This window comes from Artibeus jamaicensis, unplaced genomic scaffold (genome assembly GCF_021234435.1).
Source record: "Artibeus jamaicensis isolate MK-2021 breed Jamaican fruit bat unplaced genomic scaffold, CSHL_Jam_final contig_233, whole genome shotgun sequence".
Classification (NCBI taxonomy): domain Eukaryota; kingdom Metazoa; phylum Chordata; class Mammalia; order Chiroptera; family Phyllostomidae; genus Artibeus; species Artibeus jamaicensis.
Window position 1 is genome coordinate 22,190,776 of NW_026521486.1, and position 26,674 is coordinate 22,217,449.

A 26,674-nucleotide genomic window follows, 5' to 3' on the forward strand; every position below is an offset into this window, starting at 1 on the left:
GAGGGTGCAGTATAAGCACCTGACAATTGGGCTTTTTTTGTTTCATTGAAATGCAAGTGCCTGACTTAAACTGTTGATTGCTAAAACATCCACTTCAAAGACGAGTATCTTTGAATTAATATTGCCAGCCACTTGACTAGATACAGAGCCAGCCTGCCCCCTTCCCAGATTTCCTTGTTTTAGAGCACTCTGGCTGACTTTGATAACTGACCCTTTGGCCTTGGCCACTTGTATTTCCCTTTTCATGCTTTCATTCCACCCTTATGTTTTATTTTTCAACTTCACCAACAAAGAATGAACCCACAAAATCCTATCTCCCCCACCCTCAACCCCCTTAAAAGAAGAACCACATACCTGTGCTTCCTTTCTCTCTAGCCATGACCCCATTGCATGGTCTAGGCATGCCGAGTATCCTCCAGGACTTGATCATAATAAACCTTTTTTTTTTTCCAAAGATTTTTGATGGCTATTGCTGAAGGTGTCTTGCAGTCATAATAAGAACCACAAGGGCAAGTCCAGCCATAACATTGGTTTTAAAAGTGAGGATGTCTGTGGGAGCTCACTGCAGGCTCAGGTGAGTGCCCTCAGGGACTTTTTTTTCCCAATAGCATCACTATTGATGGACTGAGATCAACACAAAACACAGGGTAAAGAAAGGAAAATTGCTGAGAATGATTCTTAGAATTATCGTTTGAGCATCTGATATATGTAAAAGCTCTTTACCATTAGAAGAGACAGTTTTTTGTTGTTATTGTTTTTTGTTTTTGTTTCTGGTAAAATCTAAGGTGTTACTTTAACATGTAAAGTTTGAAGTTCTTGTTTGTAACCTTCAGGTGAAACAGCAGGACCTACTCATTTGGCACTGAGAATGGAGGTCAGACTGAACAGGGATTTGAATATTAGAACCAGAAACCTGACTACTCATGGAAAAGTGGTATCTTTCAGTAGGGTTGCATTTCACAAGCACGTCATAAAAACCCCATCTATTTTCCACTATGAAGAATTTTGGTGAGTCACTGGAAAAGAGGAAGGGGGATTAGTTCCCCAACAACCTATTACGTCTTTCTGTCTAGAGAGCTTCATGTTTCGACAAACAATCTGAACACAACCCTTTCACAGATTATTTTATTCCTGTTTTTCTCACATTTCTCTTATGTGTCATGTCAACTTAAGAAACGGTTGAGAAATGCTCTGGAGAATGGCTGTTTAACACTTTATTTTATATATTACAATCAAAGGAAGAGACATAAGGGGGTTTCATGAAATCTATTGGTGGTAGATTAAGGAGGTAGGAGAAATCAAAGTGAGGAAACTTCTGGGATTGGATGAAAAGTAACATGGAGCCCTGGCTGGTGTGGCTCAGTGTATTAAGTGCCACCCTGCAATCAAATGGCCTCCAGTTTGATGCCCCATCAGGGCACATGCCTGGGTTGCGGGCCAGGTCCCCAGGGTGGGGTGCACAAAAAGCAACTACACATTGATGCTTCTCTCTCTCTTTCTCCTGTCCTTCCCCTCTCTAAAATAAACAAAATCTTTTTAAAAAGTAAAATGGAGGGACACATACTGCTTTTACATTAGTGGGTGTACCATAGTTAACAGTGAACATTTATAACACATACAGGTGGGATTCAGGGGAATGAGAGAGTAATGAGGGACTCAGGTGGTCTCTGCCCTGGTGGGAGGTTGTGCCCTGAGGGATCTGGAAAAAGAAAATTATCTTGATATTACAAAAGTATATTATCTTAGATACAAAAAGACAACAGACAGACTCATCTAAGGTAAAGATTGGCATTTGGTAGGAAAAGATACTGTCCTAGGACATGACTGCCCACCAGGAACTGCTTTTAGCTAGTGTTTTAATTTTAGACCATCCTTTGTGGTTACTTTAGGTCTCTGAGTTTGTAAGACTATCATGCAGGCCTCCCCTGAGCTTATTAGGTTTAGTTTGTGGCCCCTTTTCTTCCACAGTCTTAATGCCATCATGATTCTGATGATCTAATGCCAACTCTCTAATCCTCTTAAATATACTCACTTTTCTCTGTGCCTAACCTCAAGAGAAAAAAAACTTTGCTACCTTAGAGCTTGCTTGTATTTATTTATTTTTAACTTATAGATTTACATATTTTAAAAAGATTTTATTTATTTTTATTTATCTTTAGAGTGGAAGGGAAGGAGACAGGGAAAGAAAAATCAATGTATGGTTGCCTCTCGTACGTCCCCTGCTGGGAACTGGCCTGCAACCCAGGCATGTGCCCTGACTGGGAATTGAACCTCGATCCTACGATCCACAGTCCCTCACTCAATGATTTACATGTTTTTTAATGTTCATCCCATTAAAACATAAGAGCTACAGTTTAGAGCAGGAACTGTTAGGGGCCTCATTGTTTCCCTAGTACCAAAAAAAGGGTAATTATCCAATAAAAATATGTTGACTCTCTGGTTGTCTATGTCTCTGTATTTAATATTCATTAAAAAAAACCTCATAGGTCTTTTAGAAGTGTCTGAAGTTATTTGACTACTAGTAACTACAAAAATATATAAGGAATAAAGTAAACAGAATAATTTCTTAATGCTTTGAAATACATTAGATTTCTTACAATGAAAACTACCTTTGGTAAGTACATGAACTGATCTCTTAGTTGCTCACTTTATTTTTTTACCCTTTATCTATTTTCTTCTGATTTGTAGAAACTAAACTCAATCCAATTTCTATACATTTCCCATGATTAATGAATATCTATCTTCAAACCTATTTCTCTTTAGCGCTTGACCTTGGAAAAGTAAAATGGAGTTGATGTTAGTAATGATGCTTTTTTGTGGGTGGGGGCTACACTGAAGTCGAGATTATTTTTTAACACTAAAAAATTTTAAGTTGTCTAAATCAACATGTTCCTAATTCAGTTTAACACCTTAATTCACATAAGTAGGTAGCTTGGGTTTCTCTCCCACATTCTTATTATCTTCTTATTTGCCATCGTATTAGATATATTTTAAATATCACAGAAATAGCAAAGCTGAGGAGTGAGAAAGCCTTAATGCCTCTCAAAATTTAAACCTTAGATATTTGCTTACTAGTGTAAAACGCAGAAATAATATGTTTTAGTATTATATTCTTTGATATATTATCTTTTGAACATGTTTTCCTTTTATAGTCTGGAAAACTGTCACATTAAAATTAAAGATACTAATCCAGAGATTATAACTGTAGAAGATGTTAATTACTCAGTGTACTTCTTTTGAACCATGAACATTTTAACTCTGGCAAGTTCAGAATTGGGACATAGTGTGTTAAGGGTTGATACCATTAATGCATATGTATAGATAACTCCAGAATAGAAATTGGGGTGGAAATATGAGCAAAATGGAGGGCTAGGAGGTCCCAACACAGTCTTCCCAAACAACAAAAACAGTAAACAACTGCAAACCGACAAAAATAATTGGGGAAGCTCTAGAGTATAATGAAAAAGCAGCAGAAACCCCGTAGAGCTCAGAAAGCAATGGATGGCTGCAGAGAAAAGCACAGATAGCATTTTAAATTTATCATCTCATCTCCCAGTTCAGAAAAGCTAATCACCAGAAGGAATCTCCTCAGAGGTATGTTACCCCTGGGGGAACAGGAGAGTGGGAAAACCCCAGCAAACCTCACTGCCATAGAAGTTTTCAGCCTTTCTTACCAAGAAATGATACAGCCTTCACAACATGGATCCTAAAATTTTAGAGCTAGAGAATAAAAAAAGTAAAATAAACAATGCAATAGTAAGTTTCAACTTCAGGCTCAGTCAGGCAAGAGAAATTATCTGGCAACAGTTCTCTTGATATTATTCAATCAGAGGAGGAAAAGAATTTAGATAAAAAAGTGAAGAAAGCCTATGTGAATTATGGACACCATTAAGAGAAGCAATATTTCCATGTTGGAAGTCCCAGGAGGAAAAGAGGAGAAAGGTATAAAAAACATATGTAGACTTCCACCAAGATGGAGGCATAGGCGGAGATGCCGTGCTCTCTCAGACAACCAAGTTTAGAGACAACAAAATATTAGCAACAGAAAGCACAGTCAGAACACAGAAAAATTGAACTTTTCGGAAGTCTGATAACAACGAATTCTTCAGCCTGACCGGTAAGAGGGGCGAAGCCAGCAGCTGGCGGAGTGGGGTTGCACAGGAAAACTCGGTCAGACAGACTCAGGCACGCAGATCCCAGGTGTGGGGTTGCAGTGGGCAGACCCAGTGAGCAACCCAGTGAGTGACCCAGCGAGCAACCCAGTGAGCAACCAGGGGACCCAGCGAGGGCACAGGGCGGTGGGTTGACTGTGGTGTTGCATTCCTGCCCAGATAGACCTGCGAGGGAGTGGGCAGTGAGACAGAACCAGCAGGCCCCAGGGGCAGGAGGCAGCAGAGGGGGCCACTATTTCCCCTGCTCTGGCCCCACCCCCACATACAGCATCACGACTCAGCAACCTGGGCAGCCCTGTCCGTTCCTCAAACTTAACAGGTGAGAACAGACCAAAAATGGCTCAAGAAGATCTCAAAGCCCCAGAGCCCATAAATCTAAGTGATGAAGAAATAGCAAAACTTTCAGATGCACAGTTCAAAACACTGGTGATCAGGATGCTCACAGAACTGGTTGATTTTAGTCACAAATTAAAGGAACGTATGAAGGCTAAACTAATTGAAATGAATGGAATTGCACAGGAAACCAATAGTGATGAAAAAGAAACTGGGACTCAAATCAAGGGAGTGAACCAGAAGGAAGGAAAAAATGACCAAACAGGAAAATATGAAGAAACAAGAATTCAAAAAAATGAGGAGAGGCTTAGGAACCTCCAGGACATCTTTAAACGCTCCAACATTCGAATTATAGGGGTACCAGAAGGGGGAAAGGAACAGCCATCAGTGGAAAACTTATTTGAGCAAATAATAAAGGAGAATTTCCCCAATCCGGCAAAGGAAATAGACTTCCAGGACATCCAGGAAGCTCAGAGAGTCACAAAGAAGTTGGACCCAAGAAGAAACACACCAAGGCACATCATCATTACATTAGCCAAGATTAAAATGAAGGATAGAATCCTAGAAACAGCAAGAGATAAGGGGACAGTCACCTACAAAGGAGTTCCCATCAGACTGTCAGCTGATTTCTCAAAAGAGACCTTACAGGCAAGAAGGGGCTGGAAAGAAGTGTTCCAAGTCATGAAATCCAAAGACCTACAACCAAGATTACTCTATCCCATTTAGAATGGAAAGACAGATAAAGTGCTTCTCAGATAAGATCAAATTTAAGGAGTTCATCATCACCAAGCCCTTATTATATGAAATATTAAAGGATTTATCTAAGAAAAATCAGATAAAAAATATGACCCAGCAAACTCACAGTTATTAACAACCACACCTAAAACAAAAGCAAACTAAGAGGATAGCTAGATCAGGAGCAGAACCATAGAAATGAAGATCACATGGAGGGTGAACAACAGGGGAGTGGGAGAAGGAGAAGAGGGGAGAAGGTACAGAAAATAAGTAGCATAGATGGTAGGTAGAAAATAGATAGGGGGGAGGGCAAGAATAGTAGGGGAGATACAGAATCTAAAGAACTTGAGACACGTGGTCATAAACTAAAGGGGGAGAATAGTGGGGGAGGGGGTATGCAGCGTGGAGGGGAATGAAGGGGGGAATAGAACAACTGTAATGGCATAATCAATAAAATATATGTTAAAAAAGATTAGAGAAGAATTACGTAAAATGGAGACTAAAAAGAAGAAAGGATTAATGAACCTAAGAGTTGGGTTTTTTTTTTGTTTTTTCTTTCTAAAGAAAATTTCTATTTATTACAGTCCAGTTTCACAATTATTTTCTATTTCAATATTCAGAATAGACAAAATGTCTGATAGGTAGAAGGATGCACTGTAGATTCAGTGTGTCCATGGGAGGAAGGAAACTCTATTGCAGATTTAAGAAGAATTAGTATTATTGCTCAAACTCTTCCTAACAAATTGAAGAGGAAGAAACAAACCCATTTTATTAGGTCAGAATAACCCTGACACCAAAGTCAAACAAGGAAACCAAAAAAAAAAGAAAATTGCTGGCCAATATTCCTGATCAACATAGATACAAAAATTCTCAACAGAATACTAGCAAACCAAATTCAAAAAGCACATTACCAGTGTCACACACCATGATCAAGCAGGATTCATCCTTGGGATGCAAGGGTAGTTCAACATATGCAAATCAATAAATGTGATAAACCACAGTAGACTCAATGTAGGGGAAAATCACAGAAACATTGAACCAAGGGATAAGGGGAGTTCCATGGGCAGCAGCCACAAAAATCAGGGTGCTACAGAAGTGCTCGAGCTCTTTTCTAGGATATAAAGATGACTTGAATTAAGGCGAAGGGAGAACAGAGATGTAGTGCCTGAAGACCTCTATGGTCTTTGGAAAGCATTTCAGTCAGTCCGTATATGTGTGTTCAGTCAGATGCCTGCCCCTCAGGCTGAAGCTTTTAAAGTAGACCTCTTTCACAGGAAGACTGAGTGATTTTCAGTTTGTGCCTCTGTGCTGTGCCTGAGGGATTAGCCATGGTGAGACTGCTTGAGCCCATTGAGAACTGTTTATTTTGGTTTTCTATAAACTTCCGGACCTCATGGATGCAAGCCTTGTTGGCTTTCAAAGGTATCTCTCAGGTGCAAGACTTATAAATTGTGGTGCCAGATGTGGGGCTCAAGCTCTTCCCTACTTTCAGCTGTGGGTCACCATACCTGGGTGGGGTTTATGGCAAGATTGTGTCTCAATCTCTCCTTCCTATGTTGACATGAGTTTTTCCTCATTCACCTGATGTGTAGGAGTTGCTTAGCTAGTTTGGGGGTTTCTTTTCAAGACAGTTGCTCTGTATGTAGGTGTAGAATCAGTGTGTCCATGGGAGGAAGTGAGTTAGGATTTCCCTACATCACTTTGAACCATGGTATATGTTTTTCTTATCCTTTCAATTGTTCATGACTGAGTTATTTTTCCAACTTTATATTTTTCTACCTATTATTGTGCTCTAATCTCTATTTTAGTACTAAAATCATCTAACTTCCCAATTCTCCCACTTGTTTACTTACTTTATAGAACATCACTCTTGGAATCCACATCAATTCCTAACCTTCCATTCTTGGTTTCACTTCTACTCTCCCTTCTGAAACTGAGAGGAAATAAGTTCTCACTTCCATTCTGAGGTTACTCCTTTAGAAACACTGGGCATGTGCTTCCATAGTGAAACATACTAGAAACCTCATGTCTGTTTCAATGAAGATCTTATCCAGGAAACCTAGATTTATTCAGAGAAGTTAAACATTAGTCATTCTGAAAGACTAGACAACTTCAAATGTAAAATTCACTTCTAAAGCAGTATTGTTAAGGGCTAAAGTTCCCAAATATTTAAGAGTCTTTTCTTCTGTATGGAGAAAAAGGCAAGCAAATGTACAATAAAAAATAAAAGAACATTCAAGACTTCTCCAAACATGTTAAAAAGTGTTTGCTTAGTGTTTCACATGAAGTTACTCTATTTGATTACTATGTCAGTTCATGCAAATGACAAGCATGTATGAGGGGGAACCCCCAAAAAACCATAATTATCTTCTGGAGAGTGGGCCCCTTGTAATACAGGCTTCCCTACTAGGCGAGTGTTCTAGGGACTCATCTGTATCAGTGTACCAGCTGGCATTGTTGTGAGAGGCTGCATTTAGCTTCACTGAATTTTTTTTGAAAACTCTTTTAACCCATTTGCCCATTTCATGATGGGTGATTTCCGAGCACACTTGACCACACTGTGCTGAATGTTCAGCAGCTTTTTGGCCAAAAATGGCATGACCCCAGTGCCTGACACTCCCTCTCACCTGATCTCACCCTGAGCAACTTTTTTTGTTTCCCTGAATGAAAAAAGTCCTCAAGAGGAAATGTTTTGCCAGTATGGAAGAGGTAAAAAAAAAAAAAGACAGAAGCACTAAAAGGCATCAAAATCGATGAGTTCAAAAACTGTTCTGAGCAGCGAAGGCATGTCGATAGGCATATTGCATCAAACGGAGAGGACTTTGAAGGTGACTGAAGTTTTAACATGTAAGAATAAATACACAATTTTTTGTAAATAAATTCTGTTTTTTGGGGGATCCCCCCTCACATATAATATAAAGTGATTTAGCTTATATGTCTTCAAAATATGAACAATTATTCACCTTTAATGCTATTTCTATATAATTTTTATTAAATTTACTGGAGGGGCATGGGTTAATAAAATTTTATAGGTTTCAAGTGTATATTTCCGTGACACATGGTCTGTATATTGCAGTGTGTGCCCACCACCCAAAGTCAAACCGTCTTCCATCACCACATATGTGAACCCCTTTACATTTTCTACCTCTCCACACCCTCGTCGTTCCTCTGGTATAGGTGAGGAAGATAGGTGGAAAAGGTAAAAGAAATCAAGAAGTACAAATATCTACCTACAAAATAGTCATTGCTACATAAAGTACAGCATAGGAGATATAGTCAATAAAATTGTAATAACTATGGATGGTGCCAGATGGGTACTACAGTTATTGAGGTGATTTATTGTAAGGTCTGTAAATGTCTCATCACAATGTAGTACATCAGAAACTAAAACAGTATTGTATGGACTAGCCAAAGAACTTATATGTGTAACCCATAGACACAGAAAACTGTGTGGTGATAGCCAGAGGGAGGTAGGGCAGGGGCAAAGTATGGGCAACAGGGACGCAGAAATGGGGGCAGCTATAACAGTATCAACAATAAAAATATAGTTTAAAAAGAAAAATAAATAAAATTTTAAAACTAAAAAAAAAAACTCCTGAAAAAAAGAGGCCTCATTTATCTATGTCTCCTCCAACTCTTGCTATTACCTTTTTTTAATTGTTGTTCAGTTACAGTTGTCCCGCCTTTTTCCCCATTGCTCACGCCTACCTCGTCCCCCCACTCCCACAGTCCATCCCCTGCATTGTCCATGCCCACAAGTCCTCTATTATTTGCTTGCCCCTTCCCCTTCTTTCCCTCATTATTCCCCTCTCCTCTCTAGTTACTGTCAGTTCTTTATTTCCCTCTGGTTCTATTTTGCCCCTTTGTTTTGTTGATTAGGTTCCAATTACAGGTGAGATTATATGGCATTTGTCTTTCACTGCCTGCCTTATTTCACTTAGCATAATGCTCTCCAGTTCCATCCTTTGCCATGAAAATCGGTATAAAATGGTATACAGGTTGGGCAAAAATAAGTTTACAGTCGTGAGTATACAAAACAAAGTTTATTCTTGCATTATTATTAATTCTTGTATTGTTTTCCATATAAACAACTATGAATTTACCATTGCCTGACAGTATTGTGGTCTTTACTTGCACTTCTCAAATTATGAGTGAGGCTGAACATCTCTATAAAATATGTTTTGGGACCAGGTATTTCCTCTTCTGTGAAATGCTTTTCCAATATTTTGCCCATTTTTTTATTGTCTTTCTAAATAATTTGTGACCAGTTTGTATGCTCTGGTATTGATACTGTGTTAGTTATAAGTATTTGAAATATCTCCTTTCAGTTCCACTTTTTACATTTTTATAGTGTTTTTTTAAGAGTTTATTTATCTTTAGAGGGGAAGGGAAGGAGAGAGGGAGAGAAACATCAATGTGTGGTTGCCTCTTTTGTGTCCCCCGCTGGGAACTGGCCTGCAACCCAGGCATGTGCCCTGATTCGAATGGAACCTTGATCCTCTTAGTTCACAGGCCCGCGCTCAATCCACTGAGCTACGCCAGCCAGGGCGTACATTTTTATAGTGTTTTGATGAACAAAGTTGATCATTTTGGTGTAGAAGAATTTTTAATTATTTTTCTTCTTGGTATACACATTTCGTATCTTTTTAAAGAAATCCTGTTATGGTAGCCTGCCTATAAGATGGCTCTCAGTGATTTTCATCTTCTGCTGTTCATGCCTTTGGGTAATCCTCTTTCTTAGTAGATCAGGTTTGGTCTGTGTAACCAGTGAAATGCGCCAGAAGTTCAAGTGTGTGATTTCTGAGACTAGATTATAAAAGACATTACTACAGCCACCATATTGTGAGAACACTCAAGAAAACCTATGGGGAGTTCCCTATGGTGAGGATCTGAGCCCTTATAACAATAGCCAGTACCAAGTTGCCAGCCATATGAATGAGGCATCTAGGAAGCAGATCCTTCCACTCTTGCCAGGCCTCCAGATGACTACTGTCCCAGTTTGACCAAAATAATTTCTCAACGGCATTTTGTGGAAGGATGGTCCTAATTTTCAATAACTACCTCCACATAAGTCTTCTGAAGACAAAATAGTACCATCTCTGGCACAAGGAATGTTTGTAAAAAGAAATATGAAGAAAGTAAAGAATGCATAATGAATTAAAGGAAAAAACAAGGAAAGAAGGGCTCAATCTATCATTAGAAGGAAAGAGGAAACAATAACAAGGACGATTGAAGGGAGTAAGGAATCTGGATACTTCCATGAAACTCTATGATAAGAATTACACATAACTTACAAGAGGAAAGGATCATTTTATGATAGGTCTCCATTTTAAATGTGACCGTGAATAACATTCCACTCAAAAATAAATCTTCTTCATTTCACATATTGAATTTCTTTTAGAATCACAGAAAACATCATTCCAGCCCCATCCTCTATGATCCCAGAAAACTAATGAAGCACATTCCTCTGCAGAAAAATTGGGCTCATTCTGGTGCCATAATCTAAAGAAAAACAAAGAATAAAAACACTTTAATGAATGCTTAGTGATTGATGAAAGCGTATATAGGGTTGGGGGTGAAGAGAAGGGGGTTCAAGGTGAAAGAACACTCCAGTGATTGCCCTCCTCTTCTCATTCTGCCCTCCTCAAAAACCCCAAGTGTAAGCACGAACTTTTATAATTGGTCCTTTAACATTCTTCTGGCAAAATTTTTATGTGCTTGAGTAATATTGGACCTATTCCTTAAAATCTGATCTTCGCTTCTTCCTCTACAAAGAGCCCTTATCCTGATCTGGGTTGTGAACAATTGCTTTCTTAACAGCATATAATATAAGAGGCTATCTCCTTCATTTGTATACTCTCATTACCTTCCTAAATTCCTATATTCTCATACAGCTTGAGTCTGCACATAAGAAGTTACCCTGCCCAAGAGGAATACAACCTGTGGTGGGGGTGAGGGGGGTGTGGGGTGGAACTTTGTCTTTGGAATTAAGAGACCTGTTTTAGCTGCTGGCTCATTTTGATCTTAAGTATATAATTTGTTCTATTCAGGTACTTGGTTCTTCATCTATAAAAATAGGAATCATAATGAGATCTCCAAATAACTTATAAGATTATGTGAGAATTATATGAGATAATGTGTAAATTCTGGATTTTTGTGAAAGCCACAAATAAATAGCATTATTTTATAATTATCCTGTTAGAATTGAACACAGTTCTGACACAGATATTTTAAATCTTATTAATTGAAGTAAATTTTACTTGAAGTGCCTACATATGTTTAAAGGCAGCAAACTGTAATGATTAAGCACCATCTTTGGAGTTAGACATGGAGTCGAGACCGTTTCTCATCGTACTAGTTTTTGACCTCAGGAAAGTTATTCCATTTCTCATCGGTACAATGAGTTCTAAAAAAGTTTTCATGAAGTCTAAGTTTGACAATACATGCACTTAGTAAGAGCTGAATAATTGTTAGAATCTGTTATTATCCATTATCCGGATTAGCCAACAAAATTTCCCTACATTTTTATGTAAACAAAGCTCCGTGTTCATTAATGTGAGTCTGTACTCACCTGACGTTTTCTGTGTAAGGTGTCTGATCAACCCATTGCCAATTGTTATTCCTTTGTGGATCTGAGAGTCCCAGAAAGTAAGACAACGATTTATTCAGCTGCTGAACAATAAAATTCTGCATAAAGAAAAAGAAGCATAGACTGAAATTTCCAGGTTGTATACAGTAATGGTTCTTTATAGCTCTGAAAAGGAATGAAAAGGCAAGGTGTGAGAATCGTGGTATGACAGCTCATTGGACAAGAGAACAGGCCAAAACACCAACATCATCATAGGAAGGAGGGAGTTATAACCCATGAATTTCTTTCTCAAACAGAATTTATTTTTTTCTTCACCAAGATGCAGAATTATTTTTAAATCTATGTCAGTTTTTGTGCTTTCAGTTATTTTTTTAATTTACAAGTTCAGATGCACTCTATCTTACTATTTATCAGTGAAATGGCATTTAAAGTTAGCAAAATTCAAATTTGTTCCTCTTTTCTCCTAAGTAGTAATTCTTTAGGAAGTATAAATTACTTTAAAAAATTAAACATAAAAATGTATTTATTAGAATACAGTTAGAGCAATTATTTCTTTAAAAATTATTAGTCTTATTTTTCCATCTGGGCCTCTATATTACCTGTTTAGTCTGTCTAGATTGTTTTCCCATTGACATAAGGTGCAATTAACTTCAAATAGACTGTGCAGGATAACGTGTACTGTCCTGAGATGCTCTGACATGAAGTAAACATTCTGGGGAGGGAAGATGCTCCTCGGCCAATGGTGTTATGTTATGCAAAATTTTTCCTGACATTAATTTCTGTTTTTAAAGGTACCCTGCTCATCATGGAATAGTATTATTATCTGCCTAGGCATTTTCAATAGATTTCAATAGTTTAAAAAATGAACAGCTATACCTCCTTTTGGTGTTACCATTGCAGCTTAAGCATATCTGTAGCTGGATATTTAAAAATTTTTAAAGGTGAGAGAGAAACATTCTGTCTCTTGCTCCCAAATTGTCTAACTAATTTGAGTAAATTAGAGGATGTGCCTTTTTGATGTGATGTTTTTATGATTAAAAAGTGGTTACAGGTAATGTTTATAACATGTCAGCTATTGTAATTTCCTATGGTAACTAACATTCTCAATGTTTTTGCAGATGAAACTTTTAAGCACTGAGCCACAGATTCTCCAGGCTGCTAAACCTTTCATTTCCTTGCACATTTCAGTTATCAGAACAGATTACCTCCCCCCCACACACACACAAACCATAACATACATTTGCTTGACGAATTTCTTGCTTAACTGCACAACTATGATGGAATTATGTTTCTAAGTTTCTTGCTCCAGTGAATTAGGCATGTGGATAGTAGGGAAATGGGATGGCAGGTAAGTTTAAAATGGTGTCCTCTTGCAAAGAGCTCAGACTTTTAATTAACTATTATAAAATAGATTGGTTCTCATTGCCCAAGACTGGTTTTCCTTGGAGTTTTGTTGAAACAATCTTAGTGATTTCCTTCATTTCAAACAACTTGTAATCTCACATGCCACTGTCTCTCTGATATTTGACCCTTTTGTTTCACCTTTGGTACATATTGTGTGAATACATCAACCTAAGCAGAGAAAAGCTTTTCTATGCCTCTATTTCAGTGAATAACACAAGTTTTGAATAAAAGAAGCAATTTCTTAAAATTCTAATTCTAAAGACAATTAAAAAGACAAGAAACCATCATGGCCTAAACCACTTACCCAGAAGATATATGTATTGTACTTCAATGCCATAGTACTTTATTATTAAAAGTAAACACATTTTACTTTAAATTACTTTATATATTACTAATGGGCTTTAAAATTTTTTTTAATTGTTGTTCAAGTACAGTTTTCTCCATTTCCCCACCCCCGCTCCCACCATCCCAGCCATCCCCACCCCCACCCTCGATCCTACCCCCTTTGTCTTTGTTTGAAAGACTGGGCTCTTTGCCAAAATCAACATCTAATAAAAACATAATTATTAAAATTAAGAACAATCTGACAGTAACCAGATGGGAGGTGGGAGGGGATAATGGGGGTGAAGGGGCATGGTTTTCAGGAACCACTATAAAGGACACATGGACAAAACCAAAGGGGGGTGGGATCAGGAGAGGGAGGTGGGGATGGCTGGGGTGGGGGGAGTTGGGGGTAAATGCAGGCAACTCTACTTGACCAACAATAAAATAATTTTAAAAAAGAAAAGAAAGCATGACTTCGTTTACTGAGATGCAAACTGGATGTGATGCTTTCAAATAAATTCAATACTTTTAGAAACAGTGCATGTGTTCCTGGAATTTCTAAGTAGTATATTAGTAATTTAGATGAGTGATATCTGAGTAATTTAGATTAGTGATTTAGATTAGTGATATCCAGTTTAGAGGCTGAGGAAGGAGAAAAAAGAAAATAACAGAAAGAAAAACAGCTTAAATGCAATTTCTAAGTTTTCTTGTTAGGGCCCTGAATTTTGCAGCACAAACTGAAGTCAAATGAAGAACAATCCTTTCATTCTGTGTACAAAAATATGTTACAGGGAGCTCTAGAGAAAACAGAATGCTTCATAACAGGTCCTTAACAATACTTAAAAAAATTGGCCAATATTTATTAAATGCTGCAGGTGCTACTTGCAATATTCTCTGTGGGTTTTATTATTATTTTTTACTTTTGTTTTTATTAGAATACAAATTAATGCTGTCAAAACAGACACTCTTCAAATATAGATAACTGTTTTGAGATGTTTTTATTTACTAGGCAATACTTTACAATGAACATACCTGTATATTTAAGGTAAAAAGGTTGGATCAAGTCTTACTAAATTTAAATTTTTTTATTTTATCTATTGAGAAGTGTGCGTCTGGTAGATAAAAAAACAAGTGAAATTCTGAGTATTAAGGTTAGCTGTATAAAGAATTTTCACAAAGTTTTCCTGGAAAATGTAAACTTTGCTACATGTAATATTTCACTCAATGTGTTTCAGTTTGTAAGTCAGACCTGCTAGTTTGTTACTCTCCACTTTAGAGCTCATTTGCCCTTAAGAATACTTGGCTTTCATTTCACCAAACAGTGCAGATTGGTTGTTGATTATATGGTTAAATGTCAACATTTCTTCAGGAACGTAAGTATAAGAGAAAAGAAAATTTTGAAACAGAGATCGTTAATTACTTGTTTGAAAAAGTCTACATACAGAGAATTCTGTGGAATCAGGTTTCACCACACATATTCAGTTCATTCAATGCAAAGAAAATGGAAAGTCCACATGGATTTTATTTCTCAGTGTGGATGTAGAAAATATAGAAAGATTGATATCAATCTCATCTTTTAGTGTGTAAAATAAAGAAATATTTCTTTTCTCTTGGAAAAACATGTGCTTTGCTGACATGAGCAAGATGGTAGACTAGAAAGCCCCAGGCCTTCATTTTCCCAACGTGCCAACAGTATCTGCACCTAATTGCTTTTGCGGATACTCAAGAAACCAGTTAAGAGGTTGCAGCACACAGGGCGAGTGCAAACCCCAGAGCAGCTGCATCAAAGTAAAATGGAAGTTTGTTGCATTTATCTGCCAGCATTTTCCCACTTCATGGGTACAGCACAAAGCAACTGGGAGAAAACTTACAACTCACAACACTCCCTCGGGAGAAAAAGAGGGAAAAATGTGTCCAATGTTCTGCTTCTTTTTTTTTTCCCAAGGATGACAGAAGTACTGGTTTCTGTCTTGCCTGTCTGGGAGCACAGGGAGTTACTGTCTGTCCTGGGCCCCACCCCTACGCATGTACGTGTGTGTGTGTGTGTGTGTGCGCATGCGTCTGGCCCCTGCCACTACATAGGCAACTGCAGCTGGCCCCCACAGCCAAGTGTGTGCACGTTATCAGCTCCAGCCACCACCACCCCCACACTTGGTGTCCTGCCCCACTAGACCTGGGGTCACAGCATATCCCAGTATGCCCCCATTCACAGGTGAAAGTCTTTCTGTACTAAAGTCAGTTCATAAAGTTTGGAAGATACAACTACTTCTTCAAATGCATAGCCACCTATGCAAAGCTACAGGGATCACAAAGGACTGGGGGGTGGGAATGACTCCATCAAAGGAATACAACAAATACCAGTTACTGAGCATCACCAGTAACAGGTTTGAAAGAAATGGAGATCCAGAAATACCATACAAAGAGTTCAAAATAATTGTTCTAAAGATGCTCAGAGAGCTACAAGAGAACACATATAAATAATACAATAGCACCAGAAAAACAGTACAAGAACAAAACAATTCAATAAAGATATGGGAACATAAAAAAAACCATAAATTTCAGAGCCAAAGAATCCAGTGACAGAACTGAAGAATTCAATAGAAATCTTCAAAATCAGACTTGACCAAGAAGATGAAAGAATAAGCGGGCTCAAAGATGAACCAATGGAGATTCCCCAAATACAGGCAAAAAAATAAAAATAATTAAGGACTGAAGAAAGTCTGTATCACCTACAGGATATCATCACAAGAGCCAATTTGTGGATTATTGGAGTTCAAGAAGAGGGGGAGAAGGAAGTAAAAAGCTTATTGAAAGAAACAATGGCGAAGAAAGCGACAAAGGCAGGCATGGATCACCTCCTTGTACAACCACATCAAAATTACAATTAAAATATAGAACCATCACTCAGGAATGTCAGAAATCAAGCCAAATGGAAGTCTAACAAGCATGAAATTGAGTTGGATGGAAGTCTGACAACTACCAAATTAAAGAAACCACATCCTTCAAGACTTAGGAGGGTGCAGACACAGAACAGGCTGGTCTCTCACCCACATGTGGTAAGTAAAAATGTAAGAAGAATATCTCAGGAGTGAGCAAGCTCAGCCCCACACCAGGCCCTCCAGCCCAAGTTTCCAATGCCAGGAAGATAAGTCCCCACAATTTCTGTCTGCAAAAACCACTGGGGATTGAGTCAGTTCCTCTTAAAGACCCACACAGAGACTCACTTACTCAGACTCGCTCCCTCTGAGATCCAGTGCCAGCGTGGAAGCTTGAAGGGCACCAGTGGCATACTGGGAAAGGCAGAAGTATCTGGCATCGGGGCGAGCAGAGGATATTGTCACTTTTCTGGAGCTCTCCACTTGCACAGCCACAGAGCCAGCAGGCTAGTGCCATATTTGAGACTCGTTCAACCTGATTAACACTGTTTGATCCACCTTGAACATTCCCAGAAATTCTGTCCTACACAATTTATGGTCCCAAACACGTTACTTTTCCATATAAATGGCTGCTTCACAACTTCCTAAATCTTAACAGTCAATAGCAGGCCTCAGTGAACTCCAAACCCAGCACCAGTAGCAGCCATCTCAGATTGCTTTATAGTTCGGGGAGGTCAGCCCTGGGCAAAACACAAATGTGGACTGACCTTAGCCTACACCACCCAGGAACCCCAGGGCCAGTGCACCCACTGGACAGCTATAGGCCATGCCAGAGCACCACCACCCTGCCTCTATACTGCTGATCTTCCATGGAGGGCAGAGGTTGGAGGTCAGTGGTCACAGCCAATCCTTGCAGTTGACTGGCCTGGGTAAATCCCTTCCACTGATCTGCCAACAGTCCCTAGAGCTCAACTACAAGAAGGGTGTACTCAGCCCACATAAAGGGTGCACCGTGAGTACCCACCTTGGGCAATAGGGGAGGTTGTGCCACTGGACCCTAAGGGACACCTACTGCGTTAGTCCATACTACCAAGACACAGAGTCAAAAAGCAGCTCTACCTAATATATAGAAACAAACACATGGAGGCTGCCAAAATGAGGAGACAAAGAAACATGGTGCAAATGAAAGATCAGATCAAAATTCAGAAAAAGAGCTAAACAAAATGGAGATAAGCAATCTATCAGATACAGAGTTCAAAACACTGGTTATAAGGATACTCAAGGAACTTAGGACCTCAGCAGCATATAAAACATCCAGTCAAAAATGAAGAATTCACTAACTGAAATAAAGAACAATTTACAGAGAAACAACAGTAGAGTGAGTGAAGCTGAGAATCAAATCAGTGAACTGGAACATAAGGAACCAAAAAATTACCAATCAAAACAACAAGAAGAAAAAAGAATTTAAAAAAAATGAGGATAGTGTAAGCAGCCCCTGGGACAACTTCAAGAGATCCAACATTTGCATCATAGGGGTTCCAGAAGGAGAAGAGAAAGAGCAAGAAATTGGTGATCTATTTGAAAAAATAATGAAAGAAAACTTCCTTAATTTGGAGGAGGAAACAGACATGCAAGTCCAGGAACACAGAGAGTCCCAGTCGAATTGGACCCAAAGAGGGCCACACCAAGACACGTCATAATTAAAATGCCAAGGGTTAAAGATAAAGAGAGAATCTTACAAGCAATGAGAGAAAAGTAGAGAGTCACCTACAAATGAGTTCCCATAAGACTGTCAGCTGATTTCTCAAAAGAAACTTTGCAGGCAAGAAGGGGCTGGAAAATTGAATTGACAGATAAAGTACTTTCCAGACAAAGTAAAGCTAAGTTCATCATCACCAAACCATTATTATATGAAATGCTAAAGAGAATTATTTAAGAAAAAGAAGATCAAAACTATGAATGTTAAAACAGCAATAAATTCAAAATTTAGCAAACAAGCAGAAAAGCACAGCAGAAACAGAATCATAGATGTGGAGATCATTTGGAGGGTTTTCAGTTGGGTGGAGGAAGGGGGAGAAGGGGGAAAAGGTGCAGGGATTAAGAAGTACAAATTGATATGTACAAAATAGGAATAATATAGGTAAAGTAGTAGCCAAAGAACTTACATGCACAACCCATGGACAAGAACTAAGGGGGGAGATTGGAGGAAGGAATGGGAGGTATCAGGTAGAGGGAGGCAAAGACAGAAAATTCAGACAACTTTAACAGCATAATCCATAATATATACTTAAAAAAACAAAAAGTAGAGGGAGGTCGCAGGGACTGGGTGGAAGGAGAAATGGGTAGTTATTCAATTGGTGTAGAGTTTCAGATTTGTAAGATGAAAATATTGCAGAGATCTTTTTGTGACAATATGAATATAGTAAACTTCTGAATTGTACACTTAAAAATAGTTAAGTTAATAAATTCTAAACTGTATACTTAAAAACAGTTAAAATGATAAATTTTATTTTTAATTAAATCATTTAATTTTATTTTTTTAAACGAGAATGAAAAATACAGAAAACAAACCTGTTCTGCTACTGTGTTGATCACCACCAAATGAGCCCCCATCTTAACACAGTTCTGCTCACTCTTAGTCCATAAATTCTCTTCTCTAGGAATGAAGTAGCAGCTGGAATCAAAAGATTTCCAAGTACTTGGGCAACATCCCCAGACTTTTTCTATGTTGTAAAAGAGAAGAGTGAGTGTAAGATGAGGCAAATAAGATTAAAAAGGTGAGTTCTATACATGTGACATTCCAAGAATCTGAGTTTGTTTTTCTAGGGGTGAGCTTCTTAATTCATGTAGTTACTGTTCCCTAAAACATATCATTTGAGGTCATAAAGTTGCTTTTAAATAAATGTTCTTTAACATTAAGTTCTCACTACTTACCAAGGTTTACCTGCAGAATTTCTCTGGATTTTTTTTTGCTAACAAATCACTACCATATTTTTATTCTTTATATCCCTTCTATATTAGATGCACCAAGTTCTATCAGAGTTACAAAGGACTAATAATGTCAAATGCCAGTTCTACTTAATAATCTTGGGCAAGCCACAAGCCTCAGGTTTTTAAATGTAAATACTAATTATTCACAGGGTGATTATAAGAATTAGAATTATGCTTCATTAGAATTCTGGTTCCACCATTTCTTATGTGTGCCTTTGAATAAATTACATAACCCCCTTGAGCCTTAGTAATTTCATCTTTACAATGGAAATAAGAACAGTACCAAACTCAAAAGGAAACCTAATCACATAATATGTACAAAGCACTTTAAAGGGTGCTTAATATGGAATAATAGCTGATAAATGCTTTCTGTTACTAATTTTTACACAGCACCCAAGCATGTAAAAGTTTTAAAAATTATCAGTTTCCTGTCCTTTCCCCTTAGAAACACCAGTTTACCACTATCCTAGAATTTAAAAAACTCTAGCTATGTGTAGACCCATTGACATATTTTGATTATATATGTTTAGATATAAATTTAGCACATATATATGTATACCTAAATAGTAAGTTGTCTTAATTTATTAAGTTTTAAATCTTTTAAAAAGTACTCTTGGTTTGATTTTTTATTCTACATTGTTAACATCCATTCATGTTGCTTTATCTAGTTCTATTTTATTCGCTTTCAGTTATTACATAGTTACATATTTTTTAATTTATTTTTATTGTATTTTTACCATTTGTCCCCCTTATATTCCCCTCCCCCTCCCCCTGGTCCAAATTGCTATCATCAATAAATCAACAAATGGCAAGTGCTGGCAAGGATGTGGAGAAAGCAGAACCCTTTGTACAGTTAGTGGGAATGCAGATTGGCACAGCCACTGTGGAAAACAGTATGGAGATATCTCAAAAAATTAAAAATTGCCTTATGACCCAGCAATTCTACTTCTGGCAATTTATCTAAAGAAGCCCAAAACACTAATTTGAAAGAACATAAGCACCCCTATAATACTGCATTGTTTACAGTCACTAAGTTATGCAAGCAGCCCAAGTGTCCATCAGTAGATGAGTGGATAAAACAACTATGGTACATTTACACAATGGAATATACTCAGCTGTGAAAAAAAAAAAGAAAATTTTACCCTTTGCAACAGCATGGATGGACCTAGAGAACATTATGCTAAGTGAAATAAGCCAGTCAGAGAAAAACAAGTACCACATAATTTTACTCACATGTGGAATCTAATGAACAAACTGAACGAACAAGCAAAACAGACAGACTCATAGACAGAGAGCAGGCTGACAGCTCTCAGGGTGGAGGAATCAAGCAAAAAGAAAAAGGGAGTCATGGACATGGACAACAGTGTGGTGATTAAAATGAGAATAACCTATAGAACTGCTCTTCATTTTATACTGTTATAATATGAATAAAATAGGCCATAGCTATATCATTTTACTATTGGCCACTTTAAGAAATGTATCTTAATTATGCATTCCATTCATGATGGAATCCAAAGGTTGCTTTTCATTATACCCAAGGGTATATTAACATATTTTAATTTAAAAAGTTTAATTTGGCTGACTGTTCTTAATGGTAGGGATTGGCTTTGTTAGTTATGCATACAAAACGTTTTTCATATGTTGAATATGCTAAATTTCCAGAATCAAGATTGCAAAACTATTCAAAGCTGTAACAAACAGAATTACCAACATTGATAATATATTTTCCCAACTGTGCTCTAAATAATGAGCCCATCAAGTTGCTTTGTAAGTATAAAAAGAAGTGTAACTAGTAGTCATTTGATAAGACTTATAAAATCTTTCTTTGGTATAATTCTCCAAAATTAAGAAAACAACTGACTATTGACTGAGAAATAACAAAGCTTTTAAAAATTATTCTATTTATTGTTCTTTATATTCAACAAACGAGGAGAATTACCTAGTCAAATTCTCAGTGAATAGATTATTACAAATAATTTTTGATCCTAAATCACTGTATTTTTTTAGCAAATAACTAGAAAAATTGGGTGACATACTAACAGAGCACTTTATATTCTATGAATTTATTTTGCTAAGTAAGATTTACTAGAGTGTGTTGCTGAAGTGAAAAATAAGAATAGACTTGATATTGAGTTCTACCTCATTCTAGTTATAATATTATTCAAGAGTGGGTACATCTGATTGCATTTTTTAAAAGGTCCATTTGTCTCATTAAAAGATGTACTTCCAATAGTTTTATTAGTAATACATTTATCAAAACTTTTAATAAATTTGTTTTAAATATTGTATTTGATAATTATTATAATGAGTTAATCCAAAAGAAATTTTATAACACTTAAAGCTTTATGTTCCATAGGAAATTAAAATATTAGACACATTCTTATTTACATATCTTAGCAAAAGAGAAAGTGCTGTGTAAATATTAGTCCAAGGAGGAAAAAGAATAATGTAAGACACATGACTGTTAAATAATATTGTACATGTTTTTCTTCTTTTTTATACATGCATAAGAGTGGGCATAACAATTTGTGATGGTATTAAGACACCAGTACATACATTTTTAAAACACTTGTAGTGGTGTTGTTTTTAAGTGCTAATAATTACAATATTTCAGATATTAAACTTTTGCTTCTATCACATGATGAAAAATTTTAGATGTCAAATTAAGTTGAAGAAGTAGGTACCAGTTTTTCAGAAACTTTCTGGGGAGTTGACAGGCATAAGTGTTCGAATGGCACAGGTGTAGGCAAAGTGCAAGCGTATTGAAGAAACTGACTTTACTCTTGCTTTTAATTGTCTCAATGTTCTGACAGTGACTGAGTGTAAAACGAATTGGAAAAAATGCATGTGAATTTCAATTATTTCTTTTACTTGTAATCAAAATGAAAATTTTGCGTTTTCATTGTAATAATAATTTGAAAGGATGTTCTTAAAAGCTGAGCACTTTTATTTGCTGACCTGGTATTATAAATGGTAATATCATGGTATTTATAATACCAGGTCAGCAAATAAAATAAAATAAATTATTTATTAATAAATTATTTATTAATAAATAATTATAAATAAAATATTTTTTATACAAGCTTATCTGTACCTTGAATTATATGCACTGAACAACTTGAAGGACTATAATGTCAACTTGGATATATTTTAGGAGTAAATGAGCAGCCTCTTATGCCCAACGGATGTGGAGTTAATTCAGTAATATCCATCTCAGTCTCACTCATTTCTGAGCATCCTGAAGGCAAAGGCTGAAGCACCCACTGCTGCTTCCAGGAGGTAGCCTTTAAAACGCCAGTTGTTGCTACAGGAGTGACTCCAAATGGTGGAAGAAAGACAATATTGATGCAATTATGTTCCCCCCCAGAAGTGCCAGCTCTACAATATTTTGACCAAAAGCCTCAATGTGACAAAAAAACAAAACAAACAAAAAAGATAAGTCAAAGAGAGTAAAGAAAATAATTCCTCACCACCCCCATGCACCATATTCTGACCAAATACCCCCCCAAAAAAGGGAAAAATTCCAATGTCTCTTAGAAATAGAAACTTTCATCCTCTCTTTATTTTCATAGATTTTCCATGGAAGCAGAGGAGTGAATTATTTAGTTCTTGAAATACCAAGAGTCTAACATCTTTTTGTATCTCTTAGTTGGAAAGAGTAAGGCCATAAGGGCCACGACAAACACGCATTCTGCCTTTTTTTGACATTTCTTATTAGACATAGTGCAAGGTAGACCATGATCCTGAATTCCACTTCCTCAACTCTTCATACTGAAGGTACCAGCACCACATTTTTAAGTCAGGAGAGTCTCTCCCTGAGCCACATTTCAGCATCCAAATCAACTGGTAATAAAGGTAGCTGATACTTGGAATGGAGATGGCTGTTATTAACTAGGAAACTTAGATAACAAAAGCAAATTTTATCCTAATGATAAGGGTAAGGATAATTTGAACCAAAACTTATGAAAAATTTTCAGGGTTAGCGACTTACCGATCTCAACAAGTCTTGAGGAGGAATTATTTTGGGGCAAATCTAGAGCCTGATATAAACATAAATTTAAAGATATCTTAATATTGTCTAAGCAAATACCATATACGAAAATATGACAAACCAAATGAACTCAACCCTGAACTCTCTCTGAGAAAAGAGAAAGTCTGGTTAAGAATTGCAACACCTTACCTGTCACCCTTGTCCCTTCACTGAAGCAGGTTAGACTTGAATGATACGTATGTAATGCAGACAGCCTTTGGTCAGTTTTGCCATGTGTAAAATAAGTCACTGGAGAGAAGGAAGAACATTTAGTATCCATTCATTCTTTTGCTATAAAGCCTTATGCTCTATAAATTTGTGCCCAGAAGGCTTCCCTCCAGTTGCCACCATTTTTTACCTCCATTCAAACTCAGTAAAGACCATGTTCAATTACTGCTTGTCTGTACTATTTTTTGTTTGTTTATAAGCCTGTACTTTTTTCCTCTTTTCCCATGAAAATTTATGTAAGTTCTATATTCTAGGACAGAGATTCTATCTCTTTCTACATCAATTAATCACAAACACCTACAACAGTGTCTGCCACAAAATAATCTATAGGTATCTGTTGACCCACTGGCTGTCTGCTTCTCCTTAATTTTCATAATTATGAAGCAAGCATGCAGATTATTTTTATATTTCCTAAAATTTCTGACTGCTGGTAGCTACAGATAAGCCAAGGGAAGTCTTTAAATATTTAGAGAGATTTTAAATGTCTCAAATATTAATTTTCATGTTCACTGGTGTCCACATTGAGCAAGACCTGTTCTCTCTTGGGTCCTGAAATGATTCTTCACTCATTTCTGTGTTGGTCCTCTACTGCTGAAGCTCAATATTATCAAACTATTCTACCTTTCTCTGAGCCTGCACTGCAGGGTCCTGCTTCCTCTTAATTAATAAAATAACTATTCTCAACCCCTCTTCTTTCTTGCATTTGACCATGAAAACTGAAGCAGATTCTAACTTTGGTGATAATTACTTGTGTTTTAGTAAAGGCCAAAAGATTTATTTATCTCAAGGGAACTTCAAACGTGGTCCATTTGACATATACAGTTACTTTCACTCCTGCTAGGCTACTTAGTAACTATTTTTAATCATCTTATTAGTGAATAAAGAATAAAATTATAGATTGGAAGGAAAAAAGTCTTTGTGATTTCAGAAAGTCTTTATGAAACATACTTAAAATATTTATTGGGAAGCAAATGGAACAGTAAAGAAGTATTCCATGACACCTCAAATATTTCATTTGAATATTTTTTTCTCCTTATATTAGACAAGACTCCCACAAAAATTATAAAAGACACTATCCTAAGGTATTGTGATCATAAAAGCAATTATAGTTGCATTTTCAATAGAGGGCTTTTATGACTAGAGAACATATGATCACTAGTGAACCATGTGGTAGAAAATGATGTCCTAGTGGATGGCTACAACTGATATACATCCATATATAAGGTCATGATTGGGTATATACTAATAGAACCAGGTGGACTATATCTAGAAGCAGAGCCAATTATCAAAATATGGAGAAGAGAAAAAAACAGAGGGAGCAAGAGGAAAAGAGGAGGGAGAGGTGGAAAAGAAATAAAAGGAGGATGAGAAGTGGGGGAATTAAGAAAAGCACAGCATTCCAAGTAACATCTAACATATTAATGGCATAAAGGAGAACATACTTTAGGGAATCTTTGGAACATGATAGGGAAAAAATAAGAGAATGGCAGCTCAGTGAAGCACTCACCCACGCAACTCACAATGAAACAAGCACTGAGGAGTGCTATGGAAATTACAGCAACAGACCAGAGCTTGACTTGGTACTGCCATACTGCTTTCTCTGTCAGAGAGGCAAGAAAAATGCAATTACTGAGGGGACCGGAAGTTACCGTTCCTAAGAAGCTTAGGGCAATGAAGAAGCTAGATGAAGAATCTCAGATTAATTAAAAACCTAAAACAAGAAAAGAGCTTAGAAAATGCCTCAGAATAAATGAGCAGATAGTAGTTCTGAAGCCCCAAACAGTCTGGGTATATCTCATCCTCAATCAACTGTAATTTCTACCTTCTTTTTCCTTCTAAAAATTACATTTCCCCATGGATGCTTCATCTTTCTTAAAACATCACCTTTTTTTCCTGCTTCCCATACCACTGTATTAATATTTGGTTTCTTATTCTGTCCAGTACTTCTAGCTCTGAGGAATTATTCTTTCTTCTAACTTCTGACTGCTATGGTGGTCCAGTCTTTATCCCTTCAGTCTATCCATTGACTAACCTCTTCTTTCCAGATAACTCATCATCTCATCATATACTTCTACCTTTCCCTCTGGAATTAAGAAAATAAATGCTAACCTGAAACTTGAGGTTGCCTTTCTCGCACCATTATGTGGGCTCCCTGTGTTCAGAAGGCCCAGTAGTCTCTTGAGTCTCTCTCTCTCTCTGAAGATAGTGCCCAGAGCCTTGGATTTGTTCAAATAATTCAGACACAGGAGTCAAAGGACTGACACTCTGATGAAACTAAGAGACTTCCAATAAAAAGTAGACATCAAAAGAAGAAGTCAAAGTTTAGACTAAAGTTTCAGTGGTCTGTTTTGAGTATGAGAAAAAATAAAAGAGGAAATAGAAAAATATAGCCAAGACAGTTCATGAAAACTTTGATGAGAGTGTTCAGATTATTTGTTCAGTTTCTGACATGAAATTTCTCTGTCTAATTCCTATTCACCTTGGCATGCAAAGTAGAACATTTTATGTAACTTAAAAGAAACGTACTTGTAGGCTTTACTTTAGTGCTCCCTAGCCAATCTCTGCATTGGATTTTATGTAAGGCTTAATCCATGTGTTGAACAGTGTTTTAGGAATGACCAAAAGTCTGGTTGACTAGATATAGCTTACATAGTATATTAATATAGTAAATTACTTAAAGATCCATGGATATTGTTCAGGAATTTGATTGCAAAATGGAAGGTTCTGAAATTTATCTGCAAAAGTAATTAAACATTTTTAATGCATCAAGACCAGTATTTAATAGAGGTTAGTAATATCTTATAACCCCCCTGATTAGGTAAAAGAAGACTCCAAGTAGTATAACATCAGTGGCAGATTTTATAAATTTCTTGTCATTACTTAAGGGCTTGAGAATCCTTCTACATAAAGTCTCCAGACCATAGAGCTTTCTACTAACATCAAAAATATCTCCACACTCTCAAGTGAGAATCTTGAATACAAGAAAAATTAT

At 37.0% G+C, this 26,674-nt stretch overlaps 1 protein-coding gene across 1 annotated transcript; it reads right to left on the reverse strand.

The window, feature by feature from the left end:
• Positions 1-9,313: 9,313 nt before the first annotated feature.
• Positions 9,314-25,925, reverse strand: LOC119065750 (C-type lectin domain family 6 member A-like). Its single transcript, XM_037167906.2, has 6 exons — positions 25,792-25,925; positions 25,190-25,282; positions 23,605-23,703; positions 19,005-19,156; positions 11,812-11,927; positions 9,314-10,742 (listed from the first exon to the last, which is right to left on the reverse strand). The coding sequence occupies exons 1-6, from the start codon at positions 25,820-25,822 to the stop codon at positions 10,598-10,600; spliced, it is 636 nt and encodes a 211-aa protein (XP_037023801.1). The 5' UTR covers positions 25,823-25,925; the 3' UTR covers positions 9,314-10,597.
• Between the last annotated feature and the right edge of the window lie 749 nt (positions 25,926-26,674).

Coding starts and splice junctions, on each gene's coding strand:
- LOC119065750 (XM_037167906.2), bottom strand. CDS start 25,822: ATGGTGCGAGAAAGGCAACCTCAAGTTTCAG. Junction 23,704..25,189: donor TTTCATTGTGAGTTGCGTGG/GTGAGTGCTTCA, acceptor CCTTCTCTCCAG/TGACTTATTTTACACATGGC. Junction 19,157..23,604: donor TGAAGGGACAAGGGTGACAG/GTAAGGTGTTGC, acceptor TTTACAACATAG/AAAAAGTCTGGGGATGTTGC.